The sequence below is a fragment of the Alosa pseudoharengus genome, unplaced genomic scaffold, assembly GCF_046254945.1.
Source record: "Alosa pseudoharengus isolate Yale_2024_CS ecotype anadromous, Long Island Sound unplaced genomic scaffold, YU_APseudo_1.1 YU_APseudo_1.1_scf_8, whole genome shotgun sequence".
Taxonomy (NCBI): Eukaryota; Metazoa; Chordata; class Actinopteri; order Clupeiformes; family Clupeidae; genus Alosa; species Alosa pseudoharengus.
Window position 1 is genome coordinate 37,442,996 of NW_027468870.1, and position 16,714 is coordinate 37,459,709.

At 43.7% G+C, this 16,714-nt stretch overlaps 1 protein-coding gene across 7 annotated transcripts in view; it reads right to left on the reverse strand.

Annotated features, from left to right (window-relative positions):
- The window catches only part of specc1 (sperm antigen with calponin homology and coiled-coil domains 1), a 95,405-nt gene that overhangs the window by 70,483 nt on the left and 8,208 nt on the right, over positions 1–16,714 (reverse strand). For 4 of the 7 annotated variants that reach the window (XM_076274851.1, XM_076274850.1, XM_076274847.1 and 1 more), the window contains exons 2-3: positions 2,854–3,037; positions 2,338–2,470 (exon numbers count right to left, since the gene is read on the reverse strand). In XM_076274851.1, the coding sequence (XP_076130966.1) occupies positions 2,338–2,470; positions 2,854–3,006 (286 nt within the window). In that variant the 5' untranslated portion in view covers positions 3,007–3,037. Of the gene's footprint in view, positions 1–2,337; positions 2,471–2,853; positions 3,038–8,938; positions 9,021–9,995; positions 10,509–16,714 lie in introns of those variants that run through there. The other 3 variants (XM_076274846.1, XM_076274848.1, XM_076274852.1) reach the window with 3 other exon arrangements.

A 16,714-nucleotide genomic window follows, 5' to 3' on the forward strand; every position in this document is an offset into this window, starting at 1 on the left:
CCTCCCCCTGTAAAACTGGCTGTATCTTGGAAAGTATTGATCTTACATAAGAGTAATCTTACAGTGTGTCTCCTGGGTAACATAGGTACATGTACACCTGGTAATTTTTTCAGAATTTTTTGAGACCTAAGTGCGTGGGCCCTGGTTGAATTGACGTGGAATGACCCTATTAAAAGCAGTGAAAATTAAAGACTGCAGTGTTTTATATATATATAAATTGTCTGAAAGTGTATTCATATGATGCAGGTGTGTATCATTTTGTTATCAGAGTTTTGAAAGAAGAGATGTATGTACATAGATGTGAATGGTTTATTTCCCAGTGTTGTATCTTGTGTGTAAAGTTTTGACACAATGAGCCAAAATTTTGCAAAAAGTGTTCAAGCAATGGGCAAAAACTGTAAATCCACAGACATCCAAAGAAAGTAACATTCCACAAATAAGCAAATTACTCATACAATTTCAAGTACAGTCTGTGTTTATCATGACAACATTATATAGCCCAATATGACAAAAGTTAACTAGAGAAAAATGTTCCATTACTGTAATTAGAACATTGAAAGAAATTCTGGAATCCAACATTCTACATGTGCCCATCAGTATTAGACAGGGTCAAAAATGAACAGCACTCATCTTCAGGATAGCTATGTATTCCTTGAAGATGACAGTATTATCTTCCTACATACTGTAAGCTACATATGCTGTCACTGTTCCTCAACAGCTAACTATCCAATAACAGCACTTGAGCTGGATAACTACATGTGTGCATCACATAATTGCATGGTTCACGTGGGATCACACTCTTTGACTTTGTCTACTCAACCTCTCTAATGAGATGAGCAGCACAGCCCCCACTGACATGAAGTCAGCACCACGTGCTTTCTTCTTATACAATGGCAACCTCAATGTCTGAGAACAGGCGGGTTAGAGGCGTCAGGCATCATTAAAGGACCCCTACTCCATTACTGTTATCAGTGGGCTCCCCCACACACATACACACAGACACACACCCGCACACACACACATCTACACACACACACACAGACAGACAGAAGGGAGAAGGGGGAATCGCAAGTTTTCCACCCTTGACCCATGATGCTAAATGAGGACGTCCCTTGACGAATGAGTCCATCTTTCTTAAGGGCAAGGAGCTAATAGCCTACCACAGTGATGGAGTAGGTAATAATGTGTGTGTGTTGTGTTGTTGGACCGTCCTTCACAGTGAGCAATAAGCCTTCCTGGGTGTTCTCTCTGTCCACAGGGATTAACACTGACCCAACACTGAACTTGGTGGTTATCTTCTTAAGATATTATATGATAAAAATGAAAAGGCATACAAACATGTACACAATGGTCCAGTCAGACCTGCCTGGCGTTCAAAGTATTCCCTTGTGAGCAAAAGGATGACCCTTTTTATAGGAGGACAATAGCCAGGCGTGCTCATCAAAGTGGTCACGCACACACTAACTCTGGAAACAAAAAGTCATACTTTCCTTATTATCTCACACAAAAATGGCCTCCGTTCAAAGGCCTCTTTTCAGGACACTCTAACCAAACAAACACCGGCACTCATCCCCTGGCAAGCAGCGAGCGGTTCAAAGACGTGGAAAATACGCTTCAGAGAGCGTTCACCTCGTCACCTGAACACTGTGTTTCAACAGATGCACAGCTGCACGGCAGATATGAAACTCTAAAGATGAACATCTAAGTGTTTACAGAGAGACGAACGTGGCCAAAGGAGGCCCATCAGTCCAGGAACGATCCGCTGTGGCCCCCTAGTGGCCGTAAAAATAACTCCTCTCTGACGTGTCAACTTCAAGTTCACAAGCACATGGCACAAGCCCCCTGCCTGGCAGTCATTGATAACAGATTTAGAAGAAATAACAATTTACGACACCATGGAACAATTAAACAATAACATACCAAAACATGGCAGACACAGGCTCTGTTTAGAGCAGACTCAGCACCTCTGCTTTGCCAAGTATAATATTTGGTGGGAAAGTGTGGCGGCTGAGATAGAAGTCTGGGCTATAAAGTTCCCATGCCACGTCTGACCCTGCAGGATGGCATTTAAAACACACCTCAGGTAAAAAGGGGATGCATGCCTCCATGTTCAACCACATTTAAAGGCAATTAAGAAACAATGAAAAAGGAAGGAAGGGTGTATGTGTGCGTGAGTGTGTGCGTGCGTGTGCATGTGTCTGTGTGTCAGTACGCACTATGCAGACATGTGTACTGACTGTAAAGACTGTATATGTGTGTGTGTGTGTGTGTGTGTGTGTGTGTGTGTGTGCTTGTGTGTGCAAATCAATGTGTGTTTGTGTGTGTGTTTTGTCTTACCTGTGGTGGTGCGCATTTTAGGATCAGCCAGATCAGAAATGGCTCCTGACGTGACAGTCTTCCTCATGCGGGAGCGTGGGACTTGTCCCAGTGCAGGCTTGGCCAGGGCATCATCACTACTTGCCCTCTTCATCTGCAACAAACACACAGATCAATAACGTGACCAGATGATCAGATGCACAATGACAATCCCCAGTTACTCAGGATCATCAGTCTGGATACACATATTATCTCATGCATCCAAATAGAACCAGTTTATAATTTACATATTTTGTCATCCAAATCCAGAAAATCAGACTGTATTGTGCATCCTGAATTGACAGAAATTGTCATATTGTCAGTGTCAGATTCCAGATAATTGTCAGATATTTTATATCTGAGCAGGCCAAAAAAAATGTCCTGAGACTTACATCAGAAACAGCATCAATTTTAGTAGTAACAAGATTAAGAAAGTCTTCCAAATCAGTTTGGCTATGGAGCAGATACAGAGGAGAGGCCTGCTCCGCGGGCTCTTACCTTGCTGAAGCGCTGCTCTGGGGTCTGGGAGTGGGAGTTGAGGAGGCGGGAGGGCTTCATGGCGTTGGCGGAGAGAGTGGATGGCACCTGACTCCGGTCCGAAGCCCCTGCCCTGGCCAGCGGGGTCTTGGTGGTGGCCGCCCCTCTCAGCATGGCGGCTCTGAGTGTTGCTCACTGCCTCACTCTGCAGAAGAGAGATAGATATAGACACACACACATACGCACACACACACACACACACGCAGAGGACATAACAGACGCAAGGAGTCAGTGGAGAGGAACGGGACGAATCTGAAAGTAGCGTTCTATTAAAAGCATCCTCATGGGGGATCCTGAGAATGTGTGAACAGGGTAGGAGGACTATGGAGGGTGAGGCCAAATTATTTATATGTGCCATATAACACTTAAGCAATAATACACAACAATTTGACATCTTTTTAAGGAATGTTTTTTATTAGCAACAACTTCTGTTTGTGTAATCTCAAGACAGACATGGTCATGTAAAGGACAAATACATACATATGACGTTCCCCACGTTAGCAAGTTTTCATCAGCACCAACTGCAGCGCCAAGATTTTTGCAAGGTTTTTTACATGATGTACTGTAGGTAGCTCACCAATTTTAGATCCAAACTCCCTAATCTCTAATGACTAGTAATATGTGATTACACAGTGATATGTCACACGCTTCAGCAGAATGAGGCAAATGAATCAAAAACAAAAAGGCTCAAGAGAAGGAATCATACACAGAGACAAGAGCAATATGTGAGAAAAAGGGGGAAACACACAGAGCGCTGAATGTGTCCTCACACATGTGACTACAGGCTTAGGATTTCATTCTGACCCCACACACATTACAAACACATCTCCAGGCAATAACTGGTTCTTCAGTAATAGAAAGTGGCACACAAAGCGACACACACACCGACACACACACAGACACACACACACACACAGACACACACACACAGACAAACAGACACACACACACACACGCACACGCACACACACAGATAAGCAAACGGCAGCAATCAAGTTCACACCAGCAGCTCCCTCCCACCACCAGCCCTGATCCCTCCTGTGACAAAGTGCTGGAGCAAACGGAGCCTCCCATCTGAGCCTCTCTCCCATCTGAGCCTCTCTCCCATCTGAGCCTCTCTCCGTGCAGCGCTGGCAGACCCAGGGAAGCCCCAGCAGGGCAGCACACACCTGATAACACACTGGCCTGACCATGACGGGTCAGAGTGTGTGTGTGTGTGTGTGTGTGTGTGTGTGTGTGTGCGTGTCTGTGTGTGCGTGTGTGTGTGTGGGGGGGGGGGGGGGGTTACTCACAGGCCTGCTAATGGAGCTCAAAGCCGTCTCAGTCATCCATCAGTGCTTGACGAGACCTGACTGACTATCTCACTCCTACTGAGAGTCTGAGAGCAGGCCACTAGCTATGATAATGATAGCACTTAAGGGGAGGTAACGTGAGAGGAGTGGCAGGTGGCTAGTTAGCAAAGGCGAGGGAGGGGGAGAGACGCTGGATTGGGGAGGCAGAGAGATGCACAAGGTAATGAGATGTAAACACATGTAAACAGCCAAACAGGCACACAAACAACAGACAGATATTGGAAGGGAGCAAAGCAGGCAGAGATAGAGAAAGAAAGAACAGAATTGTAGTAGGAGGGGAAGAGAAAGTGCAAACCCCACCACGCCCACCCACACACACACACACACACACACACACACACACACACACACACACACACACACACACACACACACACACACACACTAATGGGATTTCCAGGCTTCTGCTCGGGGTTTCCTGTAGTAAGGCCTCATTGATCAGAATCCTAGGGTACGCAAAGGCCACACACACACACAAACACACACACACACACACACATTACCAGTCAGACGGAGGATTCTTTCAATTTGGTCACAGAATCACTTGGGAGCAGAGGCTATTACTCTGATGGATTGGACTTCATCTATGTGACGGCGATGATGGCGATCTCTGGCCTTTCATCTTCATTGTAGAAAGGATCAAAGTGAAAAATGTATGAGCTGGAAGGACATGAGCTTCCCCACATGAGCTTCCCACCAGGTTCTACTGAAAAAAGGACCTGCTGCTCTACAGACATATTTCTCTACTAAAAGGGTTCAAGATGTCTCAAAAGCCTGAGGTCACATCACTCTGTTTGTCTCAATCACTCCTTTACTAGTGCCTCCTACTCACAAAGCTTAATTCTGGTGGCTACATAAAATAGCTATTACTGCTGCACAGTTACAGTACAATCCAGGTTTCTATGGCAACTTTGACAACGTGGGTAGGTTTGAATGTATAGCCTAACAACAGCCATGTTTTTTAAGCAACAGAACAGAAAACAAATCTGTCTGTCTTTAAGGAACTGAAAGGCGGAACAGACTAGATTATATATTTCTGCAGAATAAAATGAGTTATAATACAACATTTGACATGCAAGAAAGAGAAGGAATGAAATTCACCAGTAAATTACAAACAACACAGCATACAGAAACGGAGCTTCAGCAATTCCAGGAAAACAACCTCGATTCCAGCCAACATGCTCTGAAGAGCTGTTTGTTCACAATTCAGTCGATGTGAGTGGTAAATAAGGAGCTCTGAAGGGCATCATTCAAGCAGCCCCGACAAATGAGGCAAACCATGCATAGTGTACCTGGTCTGGAGCAAAGCATGCGTGTGTGTACCTGTACCTGGTCTGGGGCAAAGCATGCGTGTGTGTACCTGGTCTGGAGCAAAGCATGCGTGTGTGTACCTGTACCTGGTCTGGGGCAAAGCATGCGTGTGTACCTGGTCTGGAGCAAAGCATGCGTGTGTGTACCTGGTATGGAGCAAAGCATGCGTGTGTGTACCTGGTATGGGGCAAAGCATGCGTGTGTGTACCTGGTCTGGGGCAAAGCATGCGTGTGTGTACCTGTACCTGGTCTGGGGCAAAGCATGCGTGTGTGTACCTGGTCTGGGGCAAAGCATGCGTGTGTGTACCTGGTCTGGGGCAAAGCATGCGTGTGTGTACCTGGTCTGGGGCAAAGCATGCGTGTGTGTACCTGGTCTGGGGCAGACCTAATCCCTGGCCCTGAGAGGGAAAAGCGAGAGCTCTGAAATCAGCATTCACACAGCGCTGGCTGCGACCCAACACTAACGCACTGGGCTGAGGTGACCTGAAGTTAGCTTAGTGGAGCCCAGACGGGCCCAACCGGCCCTGGATGGGTGCGGAGCGCTGAGTTAATTGAAGGAGGGCCTCAGGTCCTTATCTGATTACAGCACACAGCGGGCTCCTCTGTGCGAGGGCCTTGTCCTGTCATGTGACGGAGGAGCACCAGCGCCGCAGCCTCCAGCGCGAGGAGGACACAGCAGCACTTGAGAGAGAAGAGAGGAGAGAACAGAGCCAGCTCACGGCTACAGCACTTTAGAAGAGCCTCTATCAGCAGGCCTGGCACACTCACTGGGTTGACTATTTTAAGACATCAGCAAAGCGGGGGGGGAAAGGGAATCACAAATAACCCTCAAAGAAGGTGCTCTGTTGCAAGAGAGAGCGTGTGATCCGATGGTCACATTCTGATCAGATGTTTCAGGCTTCTTTCTTTTAAGGCGAAGGAGAGTTGAGATTACGATACTACATCATACTGCAGAGAAAAGCCAGGCATAATTTAAACACCATGCGCACACTCTTACTTTGTAGAGGAAAGTGTTCCACAGACAACCTAACATTTCTGTGAAAAACCAGGCCAATTATCCAACAGCAAGTCCCAAATAAAATGACCCAGATAAAAGCCTCATCTGAATCACAGGACGGAACAAGCCACTATAGCACGAGTCTCTGTGAGGGCCCGAAATGGAAATACATTTTGGAGACTTTGCTTGAGGTCGCGTAGATTATGTCATGTCAGGTAGATTATTCAATCAGATTAAGGAGGTGTTTCTGATCTAGTGTAGACTTTCGACCCAGGCAACTTACAAGGACACATTTTCTAAAATGTAAACTGTGTAACACTAGCACACATCCTTTTCAGCTTACAGTTTTGTCCTAGTAGGATAAGGCCTACTTTGCAGGTTCTTAATTAATATACAGTATAAAACATCAGAGCAGAGAAAATAAAATGTCAGTGTAACTCCATATGTAAAACAAATCCATATGGCCCAGGAGGTTAACATCTAGGCAAAATCATAAAGCTATCATAACAACCATTTACAGACTCTCTGTTATTCAGATTAGCTTATCATCACATTTTAAGGCTACTTAAGCTTTACAAAAAGCATGCACCCCATGTAACTTATCTGGCAGGAAGTAAAAATTGCACAGCGGACTGTGGTTTGGCTATATTTAGAGTATCCTGTCAAATTCCCCTGCTTCAACAACATTAGTTGAAAAAGTTGAAAAATGGAATATGGCTTTTGAGTGACCACACCCATAAGTACTAGGTTGGCTGCGTATTTAATTACATTGCTTCAGTCAGTATTTCTGATGTGTGTAGTAGTTCCTAAAAAAAAGCAGATAAAAAGTGAGGGCCTAAACAAGAACATAAGATTTCGGCCTCTGTTCCTGAAATCTGTAGCGACTAAGACTCAACATAAATGTGGACGACTGCTACACAACTCTCCCTGTGTGCCTCGCATGTCTTAGCCATTGCAAGCCTAGCATTTATGATAATCATAAAATTCTGTTAATTACTTAAAATGGCCTTCAAAAAAGCAATGAAAGGGTGTTCTGTGGACTTAGGACTCAGGATGTTTCAAAGTAACAGTGAATCCCTTTCAAACGGTTATGCCCTGGAAAGCAAAGCCTTTGATGTAGGATCATGTGTGCCTCTCCTGGTGGGTCCCCCATGCTAATCGTAACCTGTCCTCATGCAGGCCCAGGACGCTTTGAGCTGAAGGATGGGGATAATTAAACATCCCAATTTTTAAAAACAGCTGATTCTAACAGTCAAGTCAATGTGATGAGGAAATTCTTATCAAAAACATACACAGATTTAAAGAAAAAAGCCAAAAGAAGCCCCTGTTATACAGAATAAGATTTGGACCTTTCTTTGTCAGTAAACAAACACAAAGCAAAATTGAACTGATGGATTGCTAAAAACATAGGCTACATAGATGTAAAGAAAAATTAAAGAGCATTGAACAGTACTGTAAAATGCAGTCACATTCAAACAAGCTAATGTCTCCATGACAATATGAAATTTAATGTGCTGACCCGGATGACTCACGTACTTGTTAAATTGAGCAATATGCTATTTGCGGAAACACTCAGTTTCAGAAGACATATTCAACAGTTTCCATCTTAGCTAGAAGGAACAGCATATAAGATATTTGTTTACCACTCATTTCTATTTGTTGCCAGAGCTCATATCTAATGCATTTTTATTCTTCAACCAAGACTCAAGAATTTTCTACCTCAGTAAGTGGATATGTTAGTTGCACTGAAGTTTGCATTGTAGCTTGTAATGGTGTTTAAAAAAACAGTCTAAAGTAAAGCAATATTGTTTCTTTCTTTCACTGTGAAAACTATCTAGTTACATCAAAGTGTGTAGAGCACAGTATGCCCAAATATCAGCATGTTACACCCTCACTTTAGAGGACCAGCCAGATTCTGACAGCTCTACTGCAGTGATAGTGAGTGGAGAATGAGCTGGGCTAACATACAGTAGCCAGAAAAAGTTGTGGGTTCAATTCCTGGTTGGCCACCATTGTGCCCATAGCAAGCAAGGCACTTTACCCTGAGTCTCTCTGGGGAGGCTGGCCCTTGTGCTGCTAGCTGTATGAAAGTGGCTTTGGATAACGGTGTCAGACTAATGAGTAAGTAGGCCAGCTCCACTCGTGACATCTATGGAGGTGTCTGCTTTCTATTTCTCTCACACCTGGTTTTCGCTACAACCCATACACCGCACCGAATTCCCACACCAAAGAAGAGGATAAGCAAATCACTACCGAGTCCTACACACCCACTACTCTGTGGTCCTTAAGACGATATCTGTGACACAACCAAAACTGTAAGAGGAAGAACAGGCTGACTGGTTGACTAAAAGTGTTGATGCATGATGATGATAGTGGTGGTTCTTACCTCTGCAACACTCTGTAATAAACGGATGATGTGCCACAGTGCTGCTTTGAGTCAGGTTTAAAAGAGTCCCCAACACCCAGAGGAATTAAACCGACTTCAGTCATGATGACGCAATGTTTATCTTAAACTCAACATCCTGTCAGAGCTTTTTGAGGAACGAGAGAGAGGAAGATTGTGGCCAAAATAAATGCTACTTTCAGTTTTAAATCTTTTGTGAGATAACATCCATCTTCAAACATGACTGTTGATGTCCACTGCATTTATGTTAGGCTTCAATGCTATTCCGTCATAAATACGCTCTAAACTTGTGCTTTTAAACAAACTCGTAGCACAAAACAAGCACTGCAGTGTTCAGTAGAACAGGCTTTTTTGGCATTGCTTTGCCTTGCTTTACTTTGTCATTTAAAAGACAAAAAAGTGGCTTAAAAGGGCAGCAGCTACTTAACTTGTGTTAACATTCCCTGGGCTACATCTCAGAGGTTCTGAGCTGATTGAATGGTTTGGCAAGGGTCTTCAGAAAGGATGTTGAGCTGAATATCAAGCTGCTTCATCACATCCTCTAATGGGCCTCACAGGGCTGTGGCCAGGCTGTTCATTTAAGTCCCATTTTTAAGAGTTCCCCAAAAGACAAGAGTAGCATGGTATGTTACAACAGTTTTCATGTGGAGGCAAAATCACACCATAAGCAAAACTTTGGAAAAGAACTCTTGACAGGCTAGAATTCTCAGATACGTCAAAACAATGCTTCTGTGAAGCCCTGTAGGCCTCACAGTCTCTGGTGAGCGAACTGGAGATCACACAGTTACTGTCTGTCTCTGTCTCTCTGTCTCTCTGTCTATCTATCTCTCTCTCTCTCTCTCTCTCTCTCTCCCCCACACACACACACATACACGTTTCCAACACAAATCTAGAGCCAGTGCCTCACAGATCACAACAACAGATGTCCTCAGAGAGAGACATGGACGCATAGCAAGGATGAAAAACAAAAAGAGGGAGACAGAAAGTGAGGGGAACACACTTCAGGAGAAAAATGCGGCAAGATTTGCACAATACTCACAGAGGAGAAAAACACGGCGTGCCGCAGTGGTAAAGAGATCCCTGAGTGCTGTGCTGTCTGAAGACCCCGGCCGCGTGTGAGTCTGGGCTGCTCACACTTCAGCATGTAGCCCACAGAAGAGCCCAACGGCTTCGGAGGGCAGATGTGCCCATGCAGCAGTCCTGATAAGACAGCCTTAAGCAGACCCAGGGCCAACTACTACTGCTGACTGCCTTCACACTGAGATCAAGACAAGGAAGCTGGCAGCCTGCTGTGTGTGTGTGTGTGTGTGTGTCTGAGAGAGAGAGAGAGAGAGAGAGAAAGAAAGAGAGACAGAGAGACAGGGAGAGAGAGAGAAAGAGAGAGAGACAGAGAGAGAGGGAGAGAGAGAAGGACAGAGCGAGAGAAAGACAGAGAGAGAGAGGGAGAGAGAGAGAAAGAGAGTGGGAGAGTGAGAGATGGGGAAGAATGGCAAACGTTTCCATTCATCTCACACCATTTTTCCAGACCATTTTTCAGGAAGTGCAACATTTCCCATTTTTGAAGTTTAAGCTCTGTTAAGACATCGTCTGATGTTGATTACACACCATAGCATACTCACTTAACGAAGGTTGCTATGAAAATCTCTTTTCAAATTAAAATATTTTATTTTTTATTTTTCACCACTTGGCCTGACACATGGACTTTTAAGTGATTTAGTGCATAACACACATCAGACCCTGATGAGTGGCAACCCATGAAACACAATCCTAGCCTTGCAGAGTAAACTTAATTTCATTGAGGCAGGTTTTGTGTCTCATTAGACTTTGCTTCATGCTTTTGATTTACGGTTTCATTCCCTGCTGACCAGTGGATAGGCTAGCTGATGTGCCAGACTCCACTTAGGTGGGTGGACAGACTCCCACATAACCCTTCTTGGCCTCAGCTCGGTCTGACAAAGCCAGTCTTTGTGTGTCATGCAAGCTCTTAGTGGAGTACAGGAGGAGGAGAGGAGGAGAGAGAGAGAAGGAGAAGAAACGATTTACACACTTTTTCCAGCTTTTCCATTTTCCCCAATTAAGTCGGCAGGCCTCAGAAATGCCAAGGACGAAGAAAATGTGGGCAGTCTTAGAACACATTTTACAAAGGCAGCAGTTAGTGGCGTGGCTTCAAAAGGGGGAACTCGAGCTTAGCACGCCCCTGTGCCACACAAAAGGTCGCTCCAACGCGCCGCTAATGACGGAGAGTTTTTAAGAGAGCTTTACAAGCAGCCGCATCCTGTTTTACACCCCGCGCGTGCAGATTTCAAACCTGATAAATGAGTGAAATGCAGACTTTCTGCTAACAAGGCTACAGTAGGCTGAACATAGGACACACACAACAAGCCTGCTATGCCCATATGGGTCACTCTAGTTTTGATGAATAAATGTCACATCAATTCAACAGCATTCATTCATTCAATACAGATAGACATCAGCAACTGAACAATGTATGGAAAACATCTTTCATCTTTCAACAGAACTGATGCTGGCTATTTCTAAGGGACTATCAACAAGAAGTCAAACTCCATACCAATTTATAGAACATTGTTCTAACTAGAACAGACAGGAGTGTGATATGCATTTAATTTATAATACAAGCAGGGAAAGACAAATCAAAGCAAATAATCTATTTGTCATCACCATTCATTGCAGTGCCTCTTACCAGCCCATTGTAACTTTTCATGAAATTGTGATTGGCTAAATTACTTACTAAGCCACTAGTTAAACAAACTAGTTAAACACAATCAGGTATCCCATCAAGTTTTCACAATTTACGTAATTCATTGATGCGATTACATCCAACTGGGACAGGAAGGGTTGGCGTTTCCTTACTCCAATCAAGAGGACCATCATCTAACATGAGTGAAATACTTTTACAAAGAGTCATCAACAAGATTGCCACTGAGTGGACACGTGCGACTAAGGACTTTGACAGGGGTCGCTCAGAGGCTACAGTGAACATCTACAGTAATATGCTGCCACACATTGGGCAAGCAGCCAGCGAGGCAACTGTTTGTCTGCCCATGCCCACCTGTTGTGTAAAGGGGAACATGAGAGGAGTCTAGTGGTGTTACACTGCTCACATGAGCAGCAGATCTAATCCTTACTGGCACAAACTCCCAGGCAACGCATTCCAGTAGACAGGAAAACAGACAGGAGGACACAATTTCTTCTTTGAATGGAGAGAGTTTCTTTAAAGCCTTAGGGACTAATTTGATCAATTCACACACAGCATGCTAGGCCCTTGGGATAGGCATATTTGTTCAGTGATGTCATCTGTTGAAGTAGGTTTGAACACTGAGCCTAGACTTCACAGGAAATACATTTGAATTCCTTTTGAAATGTGCCCATTGTTTTCAGCTTCCCCGGTGTTCTGTTGGTACTGAAGCAGGTGAGAACCACAACTGTGGTCAGACCAGGCCTCTCAGCATTACAAATACTCCAATTACTTTGCCTACGCTTTCATCTGAACGAACAGTTGAAGAGACCAAAGAATAGAAGACTAAGCCAGAGAGGGTTAAAGCGGAGCTATTATCAAGGATCTTATTATTGTTTTCCCCAAAAAGTTACATTGCAGAAAAGATTCCAGAACTAGTTGAAATCTGGAACTGGTTATAACAATGCACAACAACAATCACAGATGAGCTCCATCTTAGGACTCAGATGCCTGACAAGAGAGTCAGTAAATGGGCCAGGCCAGCTTCAGTCCAGAGCTGTGCTCCGTCTCTATCCGCTGCGTGGCGGTGCGGAGTGGCGGTGTGCCTGGGTGAGAGGAGGGAAGCTGGCTTCACCTTAGGAAAAAGGCAATCAGCTCCCATCAGGAAGGTCATGTGTGGAGTACGAGCCTCTTGCTCCAGCTCTGTCTCACTCAGCCTTCCAAAGCTACCTATAAAAGTCACTCTGAAACCGTTCACTTAAGTTCTACATTCCCACAAAATAACAAAAAAAACACACACCTCACTTTCTGGAACTCTCTTTCTGCCTTACTGGAGGGTTTCACTTCTCCAGGGGTATTTCCCATTACTCTGAGCGAAGCTGTGCAGTGAAAAGCTCCACAAGACCACGCTATTTATGTTTTGCTTTTGGTTTGACATTACCACAAACCAGATAAATCAAGAGAACATTTGCTTGTCTCCGATTGGCGTGGCTATGTGGTTGGTGTTTCGAGGCCACTGCAGATGAGAGGATGGAGAACACATTGAATCAAACTGGATTTTGAGCCCATTGAGTAAACCTTCACCAAAGTCCTGCGGATAACACTACAAATTGTGGCATGGTGGCAGGCCATCCATATGCTCATGAGAAGCTCTCAATAAAAGACATTTAGGGCTCTATCTTCCGTGCCGGCGCAATTGACTTTGTATACTCGCGCGTTTGTCTTTCCTATTTTGCAGTCAGCGCATATTGGAATTTTCCCTCCACAGGTACATGCCTGTAAATTAGGGACTTCGATTGCGCCCACGGGGGCGGTTCAGCGAAAAGACGGGGCGTGTTCCGGTGTTCCAGTTTAGATGGTGAGCAGGTTAACTTGTGATATTTGCATAAAATCCGAGAATAGACCCTGCCTACTTGTTAACAACGCTTTGCTCTGCCTCCGCCCTTCCAGTGCTGGAGATTCACTTTTCACAAGCCTATGTGCGTGACAAAATATGAAGCAAGATCTTGCCGAAAACATGCGGGAATCGCTATGTATAATGCATGTCTGCTTAAGCATCCACACAAAATGTTGTGCAAACAGGAAATGTGTCAAAGTAAATCAGCGAAGGTTTTGTTGGGTTTCGAACATGAGTCTCACTGAGGCAAAATGTTCCAAGCAGTAAGCACTATCACCGCTATGCCACAGAGAGCAACACTTGTCATTAGACTAGCCTACTAGCTTACTAGCTATCCTGATGTCCAGGTTAACTGGTGATAGCCTATAACATGAGCAAACACAGCGAATGCATGCCTTGAATAATGCAGATTCATTTTGCCTCAGTAATTTTGCATCACAAACAGTAACAAATGACCCCATCAGACGTTGCTCGTTTTTTGTGCAGAAACACACATCGTGATTATAATGCGCAAAAATTATGAAGATCACTTGGGCCTCGAACTGCTGACTAAATTAGCAAGCTAGCAGCAATAGTCCACCGTGCTAACCAATTGCACCACTGGTTATTTTGTATCTATGCAATAGCATGGTGTTCCTATTAAATTAATGTAGGTCTATGTTGTCTTGTGACAGCTTATTTGTCAATCGATCCAGATATTCATTATAGCAAACATCTAGGCTAAGTGAATGTTTTGCAACAGGCTGCTGAACGAGCAGTAAGTAGGCTAAACTATTTTCTAATTTAGGCTACGTGGGAATCTGAAACAGCAACATCTGTCATCAAACTCTCCAGCTACATCAAAGTTTTGTAATATATGCTACCATGATAACCATTTTGTGTCGTCAGATTAGGACCAACAAATTAAATAATATTTAACTCGGTGAAAATAAGTTTCATGTGTTCACTTCCAATCATTAGACAGCTCACTGCATAACTTCACCGAGACATGACACTAAGTTATGATAATTTTTGCACATGACTGACGTGTTTCATATTATTAACCAAAACGGAATAAAGTGTTAGTGGGACATGCCGGTTTGTTGTACATCAGTTAGGTTTTGGTATGTGAGGCAAAGATGAACCTATTTTGTTGTTTTGAGGCTTGCATATGCCCATGTTAAATTGTGATGGCACCAGTTAACATGGGCGTATATTTCTCACTTATGTTAACCTGTGTTAACTTTGACTAACAGTTCAATATATACATAGAAATCTGGCATCGATTTCAGCGGCTCGTAGTGTAGTGGTATAGATGATGTAGAAGCTAATCCAATCAACTTTCTTGTCCATGCGTGGTTCGAATCCCAGCTAGATCGCTAGTTTTAATTTTTTCCATTCATTCAGTATGTGTCATATTTGTGGATAATGCTTAAACGGACATGTATTAGACATACACTGGTGATGTTTTCAGCGATGTCCGTTATATTGTCTCACTTGAAAACACTTGAAAATGTAGCCAAATATAAACCTGCACTATCGGAGGCAGAGCAGATTAAGAAGTAGGCAGGGTCTTGTTGAATATTCACTGATTTTATGCAAATATCACCAGTTAAACTGCTCACCATCTAAACTGGAACGCCGGCGCAAACGTTCACTGTTGATATTTTGCAGTTTCAGAAAACAATTCCGCCACAGACCAGGAACTCCCTGGTCTAAAGTCTGTGGCGAAAATGCAGATGCTATTTTAAGGGCGCATGCATGACCACAGGCCTGCATGAATGAATGCGTTGCACACCAATCTACAGACACCTCCGTGCACAGACGGAAACATTCAAAGCCTTGATAATATTTGTCCATTTCCCGGTTTTGTTCGTGCATTGGTGACCTAAATATTTAGTAGCCTATATAGTACAACATCTAGATGCAATATCTTTACAACAACGCCTAATTACGACCTATTAATCTGGACAACTTTATAGGCTACAGCCCTATAAAGGCTAAAGTTACTTTTAGTTTTGTTCCAATTTACCGTTGTGTAAGGTTTTAAGCACCATAATTTTGCCTACCTTGTTGTAGCCCATCTGAAATAACTCCAAGCTTTGCTATGTTCCCTCCATCCTTTCGTTATTTTCAAAAAACGTTTTACATCCATGATGGCCTTGAAGTCTTGAGTTAGTGAATTAGCTTAAATCAGCTTTTCATGTGCTGTTAACCAGCAACAGATAGTACAAGAAAGCAGCAAGTATGGTTACAATTTCTGTACAATTTCTGTAGTTGCTGCATCCATTCATTGTTATTCTCTCTCCTGCTCAAATAAATGTTGTGCGTGAATTAAGTTGATGATAACGTGTTTACAAACTCTGCTTTACAGAAAATATTGTAAATAGTCTACTGTCACGCAGTGATACTGATACTGTGCAGAGTTGAAAGTTAGGTCAACTTAAACGAAGCCCTTGCTTGGCCGCCTGTGCTGCGCAACGCACACTTAGCTCTATACAATGTAGTTCCCATTTCTGTAAACCATACATAATTTCAAAGAAAAATATTACCACTCGAGGGAAATCAGTGTGGTGTCCATGTGAAAAAATAGGCATAAATCTAGCGTACACATTTTCACGAATCACTGATGTGTTGATGACATAAATTAGGAAATGTTAGAGGACTTAAGGAGACGTGATGTTGAACTGCATGCCGATGCCATTTAACCCAAATGCCCCAGCGGCAGCACGGGAGAGAAGAGATTAACTGACAGAAGATATGCATTGTCTATAGAGAGGTAATGTTAGATTACATTGTACATTGCAAATATATCACCATGCATTCATAACCTCGTGATTCAGTGAGAATGATCCCAAAACATCGGAAAGTATGTCTTTGTGACAATTCTGTATTACATTTTGTGAAGATGAAAAATCAATAGCTAACTGTTCCCAACTGAACAGTGATTATAGCGCTGTGAACGCTCCTGGCTGCGCCTGGCAAATACGCCACCATAATAGCAATCAGCTATGGAACAAGCGTGCCTGTTGTTAAAGGGAATGTGAGATGACGCTCTGATTGGTTTATTGCACGTTACGCCCAAACCACACCCATGATTAATGTAGCTACTTCAGACAACCCCATTTTAGATTTGCGTCGGGCGCAAGTCAAATATCCCGCCGGTAAAATAGCATCAGCGCCCGAG